This window comes from Phyllobates terribilis, unplaced genomic scaffold (assembly GCF_046119375.1).
Source record: "Phyllobates terribilis strain yellow unplaced genomic scaffold, ASM4611937v1 Scaffold_2__4_contigs__length_985480577, whole genome shotgun sequence".
Classification (NCBI taxonomy): Eukaryota; Metazoa; Chordata; class Amphibia; order Anura; family Dendrobatidae; genus Phyllobates; species Phyllobates terribilis.
In genome coordinates this window covers 942219996-942236583 of record NW_027362762.1, presented here as the reverse complement: position 1 = coordinate 942236583, position 16588 = coordinate 942219996, and the positions used below count along the sequence as shown (strand labels likewise).

The 16588-nt window shown below is 40.0% G+C and overlaps 1 protein-coding gene across 3 annotated transcripts in view; it reads left to right on the top strand.

Moving 5' to 3' along the window:
- Positions 1-16588, top strand: part of DSCAM (DS cell adhesion molecule) — a 673153-nt gene that overhangs the window by 282640 nt on the left and 373925 nt on the right. For all 3 annotated transcript variants that reach the window (XM_073668460.1, XM_073668459.1, XM_073668461.1), the window contains exons 8-9: positions 3528-3803; positions 6133-6411. In XM_073668460.1, coding sequence (XP_073524561.1) covers positions 3528-3803; positions 6133-6411 — 555 coding nt within the window. The remainder of the gene's footprint in view (positions 1-3527; positions 3804-6132; positions 6412-16588) is intronic.

Below are 16588 nucleotides of genomic sequence, written 5' to 3'. Positions count from 1 at the left end.
TTGAAGTCGATAATATTATGGTCGCTATTACCTAGGTGCCCCCCTATCTGTACCTCAGTTATTCTATCAGGCCTATTAGTCAATATTAAGTCCAACACGGCCTTCCCTCTCGTTGGTTCCTGCACTAGTTGGGAGAGATAATTATCCTTAATATTTGTCAAGAACCTTTTTCCTTTCTGAGATCTACAGGTTTCTGTTTCCCAGTCAATATCCGGGTAGTTGAAATCCCCCATTACAATCACTTCATTATGTTTTGCTACTTTGTCTATTTGTCCTAATAGCAGATTCTCATTCTCCTCTGTTATATTGGGTGCCTTATAGCAGACCCCCAGTAATATTTTATTATTATTTTTAGTTCCCTCTATCTCTACCGACATGGACTCGACCCCCTCTTCTCCCTCTCCTATATCTTCCCTTAGTCTGGGTTTTAGACATGACTTTACATATAAGCAGACTCCTCCGCCTTTCCCCTGTTTCCGGTCCCTTCTAAATAAACTATAATCTAATAAATTTACCGCCCAGTCGTAGCTATCGTCTAGCCAAGTCTCTGTTATACCTACGATGTCATACCTCTCCTCCGATATAAGCGCCCGCAGCTCATCCGCCTTATTGGTCAGGCTTCTTGCGTTGGTCAGCATGCAAGATAAAACTTTGGGGTTATTTAGCATCCTATTCTTCTCTAACGATCTAACTGTACTATCCCCACCCCCCTCTCCACCCTCTTTATATTCACTTCTCCCCTTCCCCCTTGCTTGCCTCACATCCCACCTATTTCCTTGGTCCCCCCCCCCCCCCGTCTCTAGTTTAAAAACTCCTCCAACCTATTAGCCATCTTCTTCCCCAGCACCGCTGCACCCTCCCCATTGAGGTGCAGCCCGTCCCTATGGTAGAGCCTGTAGCCGACCGCGAAGTCGGCCCAGTTCTCCATGAACCCAAACCCTTCTGCCTTGCACCAACTCTTTAGCCACTTATTCACCTCCCTAACTTCCCGTTGGCGCTCCTGTGTGGCTCGCGGGATTGGTAGTATTTCTGAGAAAACTACCTTGGAGGTCCTTGCCCTAAGCTTCCTACCTAGGTCCCTGAAATCATTTTTAAGGACCCTCCATCTACCACTCACTTTGTCATTGGTGCCGATGTGGACCATGACCGCTGGGTCTTCGCCAGCCCCACCCAGTAACCTGTCAACCCGATCCGCGATGTGCCGAACTCGAGCGCCAGGGAGGCAGCACACCGTTCGGCGATCCCGGTCTTTGTGACAGATTGCCCTGTCTGTCCCCCTAATAATAGAGTCACCCACTACCAGAACCTGTCTTGCCTGCCCTACACTTCGCCCCTCCCCCTCCCCCTCATTACTGGAGCATACACTCCCCCGGCGGTCAGAGGATCTGTCGTGCTCCAATAATGCCGGTTCTGAACCAGCCTTCCTATACTTCTTCCCTCTATCCCTCCTAACTGTTATCCAGCTCCCTGCCTGTTCAGCCTGCACTTCCCCTCTATGCTCCACCCCCAGTATTGACCCATTGAGTGTCTGCTCGGTGAGCAGCAAACTCCGTTCCATGTTGTCGATGCTCCTCAGTACCGCTATCTGAGCACTTAGATCCAGAATTTGGGCTTCCAAGTGCACGATATGCTCACATCTATCGCAGCAGTATGGATCCTCGAGCGGTTGCTCACGGAATGCATACATTGCGCAAGATGTACACTGCACGGCTCCGGCCAAAATGGACGTCATTCTAAATATGGGGATACAGTCAGTATATATATACAAGTACAAAACACAATTATTTATATATAGGTGTATGGACGGGGATCAATTAGGGATGTGCAAGTGTATCAATTAGATATCGGCGGGGGATCAGTAAAGTATGGACGGGGGATCAATTAAGTATCAAGTATGGACGGGGGAATCAGATAAGTAGGTCAGGTGGATTAATTAAGTAAAAAGTAAAGTAAAGAAAGATGAAATACAGTCAGCAATTCAGTCCTAAGTCCTCCCTTCCAAACTCCCTGAATCCAAAGTCACTGAAAAACAAGTCACACACTTACTTTCGTTCGCACTTACGCTCCGGACACACGCAGCTCGTTCACACTCGCAAACTAAGAGATTTAAAGAGTTTTTTTTTTTCCTTTTCTAGCAATGTACCCTTCACCTCAATGCACTTCCAAAGGACTTGATGTCCAACCAGCTGCCCCTTATAAACCCTTAATTATGACCCCTTCCCCTTAATTAACCCCTTGTGAGTAAATCTACACCTCAGGATTTTAGTGCAATGTAGTTAACCCTTAAATACACAGGTAGTAAACTAAGAAACTAAAACTGTAGTGAGAAAATAGGTTTTAAAAAGCCCAATAAATCTAAACAGGTAGAAAAGCACTCAGCAGGTCACAATGCAGCACTCACCGCAATTCACACAGGTATTTTCTGCAGGATTCCCAAATACCTCTTCACTGAAAAACAAGTCACACACTTACTTTCGTTCGCACTTACGCTCCGGACACACGCAGCTCGTTCACACTCGCAAACTAAGAGATTTAAAGAGTTGTTTTTTTTTTTCCTTTTCCAGCAATGTACCCTTCACCTCAATGCACTTCCAAAAAAGGCCTCCAGCTTTCAGTCATAGAGGTGTCACCACTCAGTACATAGTGAGCAGCAGTTGTAACTACACCCGGATATGACTGACAGCCGGCTCTCAGTCAGTGCCGCTCACTATTCACTGAGCTGTGACTGAAACCGTGCCGGCCGCACCCCTATGACTGAAGGCCGGAGGCTGCGGGAGGAATAAAGTTAATTTCCTCCTGGCGGAGCCCTCAGTGTGGTGGCCGCACAGCTTTGCAGTGCTATTAACTCTCAGGTTAATAGCGTTTTTTTTTACATGACAGGTTCCCTTAAAGTAAAAGAGAAGTAGAGAGTGTGCCTCCAGGATCTGACTACATAGGGTTTGTTTGTAGTCTGTTACCATGGAGACACAGGTTTGAATAGAAGTTTATGAATTCAAATACATTTCTAATAAACATGCAATTTTTTTGTGCATGCAGTTCCTACGCAGACTTGTGTGTTTCCATAGTAACAGACTACAAACAATCCCTTTCTAAGTCCCATGCTGCAGTCCCACACTTTTGTATCCCTCCCATATCACCTACTTACATGTTTTCACCGGATGAGTGAGAATTAACGAGGGAATGTGCAGGTTCTGACTACAACGGGCTTCTCTGTAGTCTGTTACCACGGAGTAATGTAGGTCTGTAGAGGAAACCAGCGAATCATTACGAGAGATTATTAATATGAAAAGTAATTATTTTTTGTTAACAGTTCAAAAGCAGACCTATGCGTTTCCATGGTGACAGACTAATGACTTAGTAGCTGTATACACAAAACGGTAAAAGATTGCAGAGTTGTTTTTTTTTTTTTTTTTTTTCCCCATTTTTGATTAATTTTGAAATGAAAATCATTTTTAACATTAATCTGAATATTAAATGTGTGCTGCTGTAATCTAGAATCATATAGTGCTCCCCTATGGTCTTTTTAGGACCGGCAAGCATTCGACCAATGAAAAATATCACAGCAATAGCTGGAAGGGACACGTACATTCACTGCCGTGTGATCGGATACCCCTACTACTCCATAAAGTGGTACAAGAACTCCAACCTCCTCCCGTTCAACCACCGTCAGGTCGCTTTTGAGAACAACGGGACCTTAAAGCTCTCGGACGTCCAGAAGGACGTGGATGAAGGGGAATACACGTGTAATGTTCTCGTCCAGCCGCAGCTCTCCACCAGTCAGAGCGTCCATGTCACTGTGAAAGGTAATAGCATTTTGGGGGGGGGGCATTATTTTTCTTTACCGAATAAAGTAATTTTTTTTCTGTATATGGTGTAAGAAATCAATCATTCCTCCGGGGGGAGAATAGGCGCAGTATTGAGTTCTGTGGGTACCTAGTGGTGGCTGCAGGTCCACGAATGGTTTCATGTTCATGCCACTTGCCATAAATATGATTTTTTTTTTTTTTTTTACCTGATCCATCAAACAGGAGACTCTTTCATTACAGAATTGAAAGCAAACTCAGTGGAAGAAACTAAAAAAGCTAGAAAAATCTGATTCTCTTTTTTCAACTTTAAGAGGGTCATCCATGACTCAGGTTACTAAATTAATCTAGGTGCTATCGATTCAATTTATTGGGCACAGGATTGGCACATGAAACGTTGGCGATGGCCCAAACACAAGAAGAAAAAAAATTCTATATCAGTAAAAATTGCACACAGTGCCCCCCCATCATAATCAAGGGAAAGGGGTTTATTTCAGGACATGACTTTGCTTTTATATGTCCTTGACACTTAAGGAATTTTTTTTTTTTGCGATAAGGAATACATTCATTTTATGAGACTCAGGCTGGAATTAAACACAATGGCAGCCGCCGCTGATAGTCAGGCCTCAAATAACAGATTTGTTCTGAAAGATGCAATTATAAAGAGCGTTCTCCGGAGATCAGCGCCTGCCGGGATGTTGTCTGTAGTTAAAGAGAAATTTCACCCGAAGATGAAATGCACATAGCGTCGTCTGAGTCGCCTGTGATGGGGTAACCGTACAGGAGAGGGCTGGGGGCATGGAGGAGAGCTCTGGGTTTCATTTTGGGGGAACCCAGGGAAGGTGTTAGTTTCCTTTCCTTAATCAAAAGTCATGGGAGAAATAGAAATTCCCTAGCAGATGAAGTTAAGAAGTGATTGAATGCAATTCCTCTACCTGTAGAGCATTTGGGGCCTTTTACTGAGAACGATAAAAATGGGGCCAAAAGGAAAGTCAGTGGCTCGTCTGAACTTGCAAGTAATACATATGTGTTCACCAAATAGAGTTGTTGCTACTGACACTGATAAACCTGTCAGTTGTGGATGCCACTTTGCCCCCATTACTACACTTTGCCCCCATGGGTAAGAGCTTGGCCCGCGGCTATGACATGAAGTGTGGAGAACTAACCAGGAGCACTAGCGTCTACGTGTGCCCTTATGGGATCATCCGCTATTACCTATGGACAGCAGGCTGAAGACGGTTGGCGGCACACTTCCAAAATACAATGAGGAGGTGGATTGGCCAGTTTTTGGTCATGTACCCATTTTCCTGTGGATTACTCGCTTTCTCAACTTTGCCCATCACTAGTCTATGGTGGCAGGACCTTAAATACATACCTCGTGAAACAAAAACAGACTGCAGACCACCTTAATAGGCATCAACATTTTTGTTTTAGAATTTTTTCGTGGACTCCCCAGGAATTTATGGATTGCTGGCAACCTTGGTCCTACACCCTGTCCTTCTACTCCCATCTTCCCTTCTTTCTACATCCTGGCCTACTTTTTTTGCTCTCCTCCCTTCTCGCACATTAGCAAAGCTTCCCATTACCGCCTCGTATATATTGCCAGCTATCCTCCTCCCCTCTGTGCATGGCAAAATGATTATCCCTTTGGCTCAGGAACTCCAACTCCCTCGTTCAGCCACCGCCGCCTCCATGCTACCCGCCTTCAGCACACTGGTAGGCAAAAGAAGAAGAAGGAAGACTCAGGACACAGAAGATGGAAGTTTGTGAAGATGACAACAGAGACTTTAACATGTAGAAGGAGACTTTACACTGATGGGGGCTTTACACTGACGGGGGCTTTACACTGACGGAGCTTTACACTGACTGGGGCTTTACATTGACGGGGGCTTTACATTGACGGGGGCTTTACATTGACGGGGGCTTTACACTGACGGAGCTTTACACTGACTGGGGCTTTACATTGACGGGGGCTTTACATTGACGGGGGCTTTACATTGACGGGGGCTTTACATTGACGGGGGCTTTACACTGACTGGGGCTTTACACTGACTGGGGCTTTACACTGACTGGGGCTTTACATTGACTGGGGCTTTACACTGAAGGGGGCTTTACACTAACAAAGCTTTAAACTGATGGAGGCTTTACACTAACAGGGGCTTTACACTAACGAGACTTTACACTGACGGGGGCTTTACACTGACTCCCAAGAAAAGTCCTCAGGTATCAGTACCCTCTTTAAGTAATCACCAGACCTTTCGGTGTCAAGTTAGTATTTCTGGTCATATCTTTGTTAGCAAGTGACCCCCTCTCTGTTTTTCTTTCTCAGTACCTCCTTACATTCAGCCATTCGAGTCCCAAAGATTTTCCATCGGTCAAAGAGTGTTCATCCCTTGTGTGGTGGTCTCGGGGGATCTGCCCATCACCATCACGTGGCAGAAGGACGGGAGGTCGATCCCAGCGAATCTCGGAGTGACTATTGACAATATTGACTTCACGAGCTCCTTAAGGATTTCCAATCTGTCACTGATGCACAACGGGAATTATACCTGCATCGCCCGCAATGACGCAGCAGCGGTAGAACATCAAAGTCAGCTGATTGTAAGAGGTAAGAAGTGCCTGCTCTCACATCCCTATGGTAAAGAAGACGGATGCTGCAGCAGAATATCTCACCCAGCTTTCCTGGAAACATATATATATATATATATATATATATATATATATATATATATATATAAAATAGAAGTAGGTGCACATAGGGGGCAGACTGGGAGGTAGGTCATAGATTTTACCTGCAGTTGTCACTAGAGGGAGATTGATATATAAAAATCAGTTTAATACTAGCTCTGAATCCCTATACACTTAGCTCCGCCTAGTGGTGACTACATGCAGCCAGAATTATATCTCTTAAAGAGGACGTGTCATCAGGTCAGAAGTGGCCAATTTTTGTTCAGTTGTTTGTTTGTTTGTTCAATTTTTTTGTTATTTTTAAATCTGCTCCAGAAATATGAGCTTTTGCATTTATTAAGAGCAAGAACTAAACACTTTTTTTTTTCTTGGAGACCACTCTTTTTTTAATTAACCCTTTTACAAGATTTATTATTGAGCTGCATGATAGGTAATAAATAGGGATGAGCCAATCAAATTTTTTATAAATTTCCCCAAAAATTCAAGTTCTGGCAAATCTCAAAATTTTGATATTTCGTTTCTCAGACTGCCTCTATTATTCTGAATTCTTTGGAGGTCCAGGAAGACACTTTATCAGTGCCTCAGCCCCAGCTGTGCCCCCCCCCCCCCTTAAAGGATTTGTCTCATCACAATCAACCCCTTTAAGAGGAAAGCTACTTATTTAGGCTGCGGTTCCTGCTAAAGAAAAAATGAAATCTACAGATGGATCAGGGCCCTTAGGAATGCAGAGATCTCCGCAGTGCAGGCGGCCGGACATACGTCAGGGGGTCGATGGAAGGATTAATGAGGAGAAAGATTTTATATCTTTCTCTCTTTCACACATTTCCACAGTCGATCTGATACCTTCACATTCAGTCGTATCTGTCGGCTGAATTTTCTTCCTGAGGATAGGCAGAGGTCATTGCTAAGCCCAAAGGAACGGGGAGCCATCATGAAAATGAGAGCAGTTGCTAAGGAACGGCCAACCTCAGCCGCCTGCCTCTCCTGCTGCAGCCGCCTCACCCTGAGATGGCTGGAGATGCCGCATTCACCTCACGTCTACAGGGCTTTTCACTGTAGGAACTGCGTGCTATCTACTGCCGAAAAATGTCTGTCACAGTCCTGGCAGGGTGTTCTGTGGAGAATGACATGGGCATGGCGACTATACTTTCTGCAATTTGTGCCACTCCTGTTTAAAGAATATGGGTTATATGGCGTACCAGAGGTCCCCTATGTACAAGAATGTAACTACTATAATACTGCCCCCTATGTACAAGAATATAACTACTATAATACTGCCCCTATGTACAAGAATATAACTACTATAATACTGCTCCTATGTACAAGAATATAACTACTATAATACTGCTCCCTATGTACAAGAATATAACTACTATAATACTGCCCCTATATACAAGAATATAACTACTATAATACTGCTCCCTATGTACAGGAATATAACTACTATAATACTGCCCCTATTTACAAGAATATAACTACTATAATACTGCCCCTATGTACAAGAATATAACTACTATAATACTGCCCCCTATGTACTAGAATATAACTACTATAATACTGCCCCTATATACAAGAATATAACTACTATAATACTGCCCCCTATGTACAAGAATATAACTACTATAATACTGCCCCCCTATGTACAAGAATATAACTTCTATAATACTGCTCCTATGTACAAGAATATAACTACTATAATACTGCCCCCTACGTACAAGAATATAACTACTATAATATTGCCCCCTATGTACAAGAATATAACTACTATAATACTGCCCCCTATGTACAAGAATATAACTACTATAATACTGCCCCCTATGTACAAGAATATAACTACTATAATACTGCTCCTATGTACAAGAATATAACTGCTATAATACTGCTCCCTATGTACAAGAATATAACTACTATAATACTGCCCCTATGTACAAGGATATAACTACTATAATACTGCTCCCTATGTGCAAGAATATAACTGCTGTAATACTGCTCCCTATGTACAAGAATATAACTGCTATAATACTGCCCCCTATGTACAAGAATATAACTACTATAATACTGCTCCTATGTACAAGAATATAACTACTATAATACTTCTCCCTATGTACAAGAATATAACTGCTATAATACTGCTCCCTATGTACAAGAATATAACTACTATAATACTGCCCCTATGTACAAGAATATAATTGCTATAATACTGCTCCCTATGTACAAGAATATAACTGCTATAATACTGCTCCTATGTACAAGAATATAACTACTATAATACTGCTCCCTATGTACAAGAATATAACTGCTATAATACTGCTCCCTATGTACAAGAATATAACTGCTATAATACTGCTCCCTATGTACAAGAATATAACTGCTATAATACTGCTCCTATGTACAAGAATATAACTACTATAATACTGCTCCTATGTACAAGAATATAACTACTATAATACTGCTCCTATGTACAAGAATATAACTACTATAATACTGCCCCTATGTACAATAATATAACTACTATAATACTGCTCCCTATGTACAAGAATATAACTACTATAATACTGCCCCTATGTACAAGAATATAACTACTATAATACTGCCCCCTATGTACAAGAATATAACTACTATAATACTGCCCCTATGTGCAAGAATATAACTACTATAATACTGCCCCTATGTACAAGAATATAACTACTATAATACTGCCCCCTATGTGCAAGAATATAACTACTATAATACTGCCCCCTATGTACAAGAATATAACTACTATAATACTGCTCCCTATGTACAAGAATATAACTACTATAATACTGCCCCTATGTACAAGAATATAACTACTATAATACTGCCCCCTATGTACAAGAATATAACTACTATAATACTGCCCCTATGTACAAGAATATAACTGCTATAATACTGCCCCCTATGTACAAGAATATAACTACTATAATACTGCTCCTATGTACAAGAATATAACTACTATAATACTTCTCCCTATGTACAAGAATATAACTGCTATAATACTGCTCCCTATGTACAAGAATATAACTACTATAATACTGCCCCTATGTACAAGAATATAATTGCTATAATACTGCTCCCTATGTACAAGAATATAACTGCTATAATACTGCTCCTATGTACAAGAATATAACTACTATAATACTGCTCCTATGTACAAGAATATAACTGCTATAATACTGCTCCCTACGTACAAGAATATAACTACTATAATATTGCCCCCTATGTACAAGAATATAACTACTATAATACTGCTCCTATGTACAGGAATATAACTGCTATAATACTGCTCCCTATGTACAAGAATATAACTGCTATAATACTGCTCCCTATGTACAAGAATATAACTGCTATAATACTGCTCCCTATGTACAAGAATATAACTGCTATAATACTGCTCCCTATGTACAAGAATATAACTACTTTAATATTGCCCCCTATGTACAAGAATATAACTACTATAATACTGCCCCCTATGTACAAGAATATAACTACTATAATACTGCTCCCTATATACAAGAATATAACTGCTATAATACTGCTCCCTATGTACAAGAATATAACTGCTATATTACTGCTCCCTATGTACAAGAATATAACTGCTATAATACGGCTCCTATGTACAAGAATATAACTACTATAATACTGCTCCTATGTACAAGAATATAACTACTATAATACTGCTCCTATGTACAGGAATATAACTGCTATAATACTGCTCCCTATGTACAAGAATATAACTGCTATAATACTGCTCCCTATGTACAAGAATATAACTGCTATAATACTGCTCCCTATGTACAAGAATATAACTACTATAATATTGCCCCTATGTACAAGAATATAACTACTATAATACTGCCCCCTATGTACAAGAATATAACTACTATAATACTGCTCCCTATGTACAAGAATATAACTGCTATAATACTGCTCCCTATGTACAAGAATATAACTGCTATAATACTGCTCCCTATGTACAAGAATATAACTGCTATAATACTGCTCCTATGTACAAGAATATAACTACTATAATACTGCTCCTATGTACAAGAATATAACTACTATAATACTGCTCCTATGTACAAGAATATAACTACTATAATACTGCCCCTATGTACAATAATATAACTACTATAATACTGCTCCCTATGTACAAGAATATAACTACTATAATACTGCCCCCTACGTACAAGAATATAACTACTATAATATTGCCCCCTATGTACAAGAATATAACTACTATAATACTGCCCCCTATGTACAAGAATATAACTACTATAATACTGCCCCCTATGTACAAGAATATAACTACTATAATACTGCTCCTATGTACAAGAATATAACTGCTATAATACTGCTCCCTATGTACAAGAATATAACTACTATAATACTGCCCCTATGTACAAGGATATAACTAATATAATACTGCTCCCTATGTGCAAGAATATAACTGCTGTAATACTGCTCCCTATGTACAAGAATATAACTGCTATAATACTGCCCCCTATGTACAAGAATATAACTACTATAATACTGCTCCTATGTACAAGAATATAACTACTATAATACTTCTCCCTATGTACAAGAATATAACTACTATAATACTGCTCCCTATGTACAAGAATATAACTACTATAATACTGCCCCTATGTACAAGAATATAATTGCTATAATACTGCTCCCTATGTACAAGAATATAACTGCTATAATACTGCTCCTATGTACAAGAATATAACTACTATAATACTGCTCCCTATGTACAAGAATATAACTGCTATAATACTGCTCCCTATGTACAAGAATATAACTGCTATAATACTGCTCCCTATGTACAAGAATATAACTGCTATAATACTGCTCCTATGTACAAGAATATAACTACTATAATACTGCTCCTATGTACAAGAATATAACTACTATAATACTGCTCCTATGTACAAGAATATAACTACTATAATACTGCCCCTATGTACAATAATATAACTACTATAATACTGCTCCCTATGTACAAGAATATAACTACTATAATACTGCCCCTATGTACAAGAATATAACTACTATAATACTGCCCCCTATGTACAAGAATATAACTACTATAATACTGCCCCTATGTGCAAGAATATAACTACTATAATACTGCCCCTATGTACAAGAATATAACTACTATAATACTGCCCCCTATGTGCAAGAATATAACTACTATAATACTGCCCCCTATGTACAAGAATATAACTACTATAATACTGCTCCCTATGTACAAGAATATAACTACTATAATACTGCCCCTATGTACAAGAATATAACTACTATAATACTGCCCCCTATGTACAAGAATATAACTACTATAATACTGCCCCTATGTACAAGAATATAACTGCTATAATACTGCCCCCTATGTACAAGAATATAACTACTATAATACTGCTCCTATGTACAAAAATATAACTACTATAATACTTCTCCCTATGTACAAGAATATAACTGCTATAATACTGCTCCCTATGTACAAGAATATAACTACTATAATACTGCCCCTATGTACAAGAATATAATTGCTATAATACTGCTCCCTATGTACAAGAATATAACTGCTATAATACTGCTCCTATGTACAAGAATATAACTACTATAATACTGCTCCTATGTACAAGAATATAACTGCTATAATACTGCTCCCTACGTACAAGAATATAACTACTATAATATTGCCCCCTATGTACAAGAATATAACTACTATAATACTGCTCCTATGTACAGGAATATAACTGCTATAATACTGCTCCCTATGTACAAGAATATAACTGCTATAATACTGCTCCCTATGTACAAGAATATAACTGCTATAATACTGCTCCCTATGTACAAGAATATAACTACTTTAATATTGCCCCCTATGTACAAGAATATAACTACTATAATACTGCCCCCTATGTACAAGAATATAACTACTATAATACTGCTCCCTATATACAAGAATATAACTGCTATAATACTGCTCCCTATGTACAAGAATATAACTGCTATATTACTGCTCCCTATGTACAAGAATATAACTGCTATAATACTGCTCCTATGTACAAGAATATAACTACTATAATACTGCTCCTATGTACAAGAATATAACTACTATAATACTGCTCCTATGTACAGGAATATAACTGCTATAATACTGCTCCCTATGTACAAGAATATAACTGCTATAATACTGCTCCCTATGTACAAGAATATAACTGCTATAATACTGCTCCCTATGTACAAGAATATAACTACTATAATATTGCCCCCTATGTACAAGAATATAACTACTATAATACTGCCCCCTATGTACAAGAATATAACTACTATAATACTGCTCCCTATGTACAAGAATATAACTGCTATAATACTGCTCCCTATGTACAAGAATATAACTGCTATAATACTGCTCCCTATGTACAAGAATATAACTGCTATAATACTGCTCCTATGTACAAGAATATAACTACTATAATACTGCTCCTATGTACAAGAATATAACTACTATAATACTGCTCCTATGTACAAGAATATAACTACTATAATACTGCCCCTATGTACAATAATATAACTACTATAATACTGCTCCCTATGTACAAGAATATAACTACTATAATACTGCCCCTATGTACAAGAATATAACTACTATAATACTGCCCCCTATGTACAAGAATATAACTACTATAATACTGCCCCTATGTGCAAGAATATAACTACTATAATACTGCCCCTATGTACAAGAATATAACTACTATAATACTGCCCCCTATGTGCAAGAATATAACTACTATAATACTGCCCCCTATGTACAAGAATATAACTACTATAATACTGCTCCCTATGTACAAGAATATAACTACTATAATACTGCCCCTATGTACAAGAATATAACTACTATAATACTGCCCCCTATGTACAAGAATATAACTACTATAATACTGCCCCTATGTACAAGAATATAACTGCTATAATACTGCCCCCTATGTACAAGAATATAACTACTATAATACTGCTCCTATGTACAAGAATATAACTACTATAATACTTCTCCCTATGTACAAGAATATAACTGCTATAATACTGCTCCCTATGTACAAGAATATAACTACTATAATACTGCCCCTATGTACAAGAATATAATTGCTATAATACTGCTCCCTATGTACAAGAATATAACTGCTATAATACTGCTCCTATGTACAAGAATATAACAACTATAATACTGCTCCTATGTACAGGAATATAACTGCTATAATACTGCTCCCTATGTACAAGAATATAACTGCTATAATACTGCTCCTATGTACAAGAATATAACTGCTATAATACTGCTCCCTACGTACAAGAATATAACTACTATAATATTGCCCCCTATGTACAAGAATATAACTACTATAATACTGCTCCTATGTACAGGAATATAACTGCTATAATACTGCTCCCTACGTACAAGAATATAACTGCTATAATACTGCTCCTATGTACAAGAATATAACTACTATAATACTGCTCCTATGTACAAGAATATAACTACTATAATACTGCTCCTATGTACAAGAATATAACTGCTATAATACTGCTCCCTATGTACAAGAATATAACTGCTATAATACTGCTCCTATGTACAAGAATATAACTACTATAATACTGCCCCTATGTACAAGAATATAACTACTATAATACTGCTCCTATGTACAAGAATATAACTACTATAATACTGCCCCTATGTACAAGAATATAACTACTATAATACTGCCCCTATGTACAAGAATATAACTACTATAATACTGTCCTCTATGTACAAGACTATAACTACTATTATTATTATTATTATTTATTATTATAGCGCCATTTATTCCATGGCACTTTACATGTGATAGGGATATACATAACAAAAGCATTTACATAATCTTAACAAAACGAGTCAGCGACTGGTACAGGAGGAGCGAGGACCCTGCCCGCGAGGGCTCACAGTCTACGAGGGATGGGTGAGGATACAGTAGGTGAGGGTAGAGCTGGTCGTGCAGTGGTGTTTACTGCAGGTTGTAGGCTTGTCGGAAGAGGTGGGTCTTCAGGTTCCTTTTGAAGGTTTCCACGGTCGGCGAGAGTCTGATATGTTGGGGTAGAGAGTTCCAGAGTAGGGGGGAAGCACGGGAGAAATCTTGTATACGAGTGTGGGAGGAGGAGATAAGAGGGGAGTAGAGCAGGAGATCTTGTGAGGATCGGAGGTTGCGTGCAGGTAAGTACCGGGAGACTAGGTCACAGATGTATGGGGGAGACAGGTTGTGGATGGCTTTGTATGCCATGGTTAGAGTTTTGAACTGAATTCTCTGGGCAATAGGGAGCCAGTGAAGGGATTGACAGAGAGGAGAGGCCGGGGAATAGCGGGGGGACAGGTGGATTAGTCGAGCAGCAGAGTTTAGGATAGATTGGAGAGGTGCAAGAGTGTTGGAAGGGATGCCACGGAGCAGGAGGTTGCAGTAGTCGAGGCGGGATATGATGAGGGCATGCACTAGTGTTTTTGCAGAGTCTTTGCTGAGGAATGCACGGATCCGGGAGATGTTTTTGAGTTGGAGTCGGCAGGAGGTGGAAAGGGCTTGAATATGTGGCTTGAAGGAGAGATCAGAGTCCAGGGTTACCCCAAGGCAGCGAGCTTGTGGGACTGGGGAGAGTGAACAGCCATTGACGTTGATGGATAGGTCGGATGGGGGATGTGAATGAGAGGGTGGAAAGATGATGAACTCTGTTTTATCCATGTTGAGTTTTAGAAACCTGTCGGAGAAGAAGGATGAGATGGCGGACAGACATTGTGGGATTCTGGTTAGTAGGGAGGAGATATCGGGTCCAGAGAGGTAGATCTGTGTGTCGTCAGCATAGAGGTGATACTGAAAGCCGTGAGACTCTATGAGCTGTCCCAGGCCGAAGGTGTAGATGGAGAAGAGCAGGGGTCCTAGAACTGAACCTTGGGGGACACCGACAGATAGGGGGCGAGATGAGGAGGTGGTGCGTGAGTGGGAGACGCTGAATGTCCTGTCTGTTAAGTATGAGGAGATCCAAGATAGAGCCAAGTCCGTGATGCCAAGAGATGAGAGAATCTGGAGTAAGAGGGAATGGTCCACTGTGTCAAAGGCAGATGACAGGTCCAGAAGGAGGAGGATGGAGTAGTGTCGCTTGGATTTGGCATTTAGTAGGTCGTTGGTGACTTTGGTCAGGGCAGTTTCAGTCGAGTGATGCGGTCGGAAGCCAGATTGTAGACGGTCGAAGAGGGAGCAGGAGGAGAGGTGGGAGGACAGTTCAAGGTGGACATGTTGTTCTAGAAGTTTTGAGGCAAAGGGGAGAAGTGATATGGGGCGGTAGCTGGTCAGAGAGGAAGGGTCAAGGGAGGGCTTTTTGAGGATGGGTGTGATTGCGGCATGTTTGAAACATGAGGGGAAGACTCCGGTTGTTAGTGATAGATTGAAGAGGTGGGTTAGGGTTGGGATGAAGACTGAGGTGAGGTTAGTGATGAGGTGGGATGGGATTGGGTCAAGTTCGCAGGTGGTGAGGTGTGATTTGGAGAGTAAAGAGGAGACTTGACCTTCTGTAATGGTGGAGAAGTGGGGTTTGGAGGAGGATGGTTGAGTAGATATGAGGAGGGGTGGTGTGGACTTTAGGCCAAAGTTTTGTCTGATGGTGTCAATCTTCTGTTTGAAGAATGAGGCAAAGTCGTCGGCTGAGATGAGAGAAGAGGGAGGAGGTGCTGGGGGACGAAGGAGAGAGTTGAAAGTGTTAAATAGCTGTTTAGCTATAATACTGATCCCTATGTACAAGAATATAACTACTATAATACTGCCCCTATGTTCAAGAATATAACTGCTATAATACTGCTCCCTATGTACAAGAATATAACTGCTATAATACTGCTCCCTATGTACAAGAATATAACTGCTATAATACTGCTCCCTATGTTCAAGAATATAACTGCTATAATACTGCTCCTATGTACAAGAATATAACTACTATAATACTGCTCCTATGTACAAGAATATAACTGCTATAATACTGCCCCTATACACAAGAATATA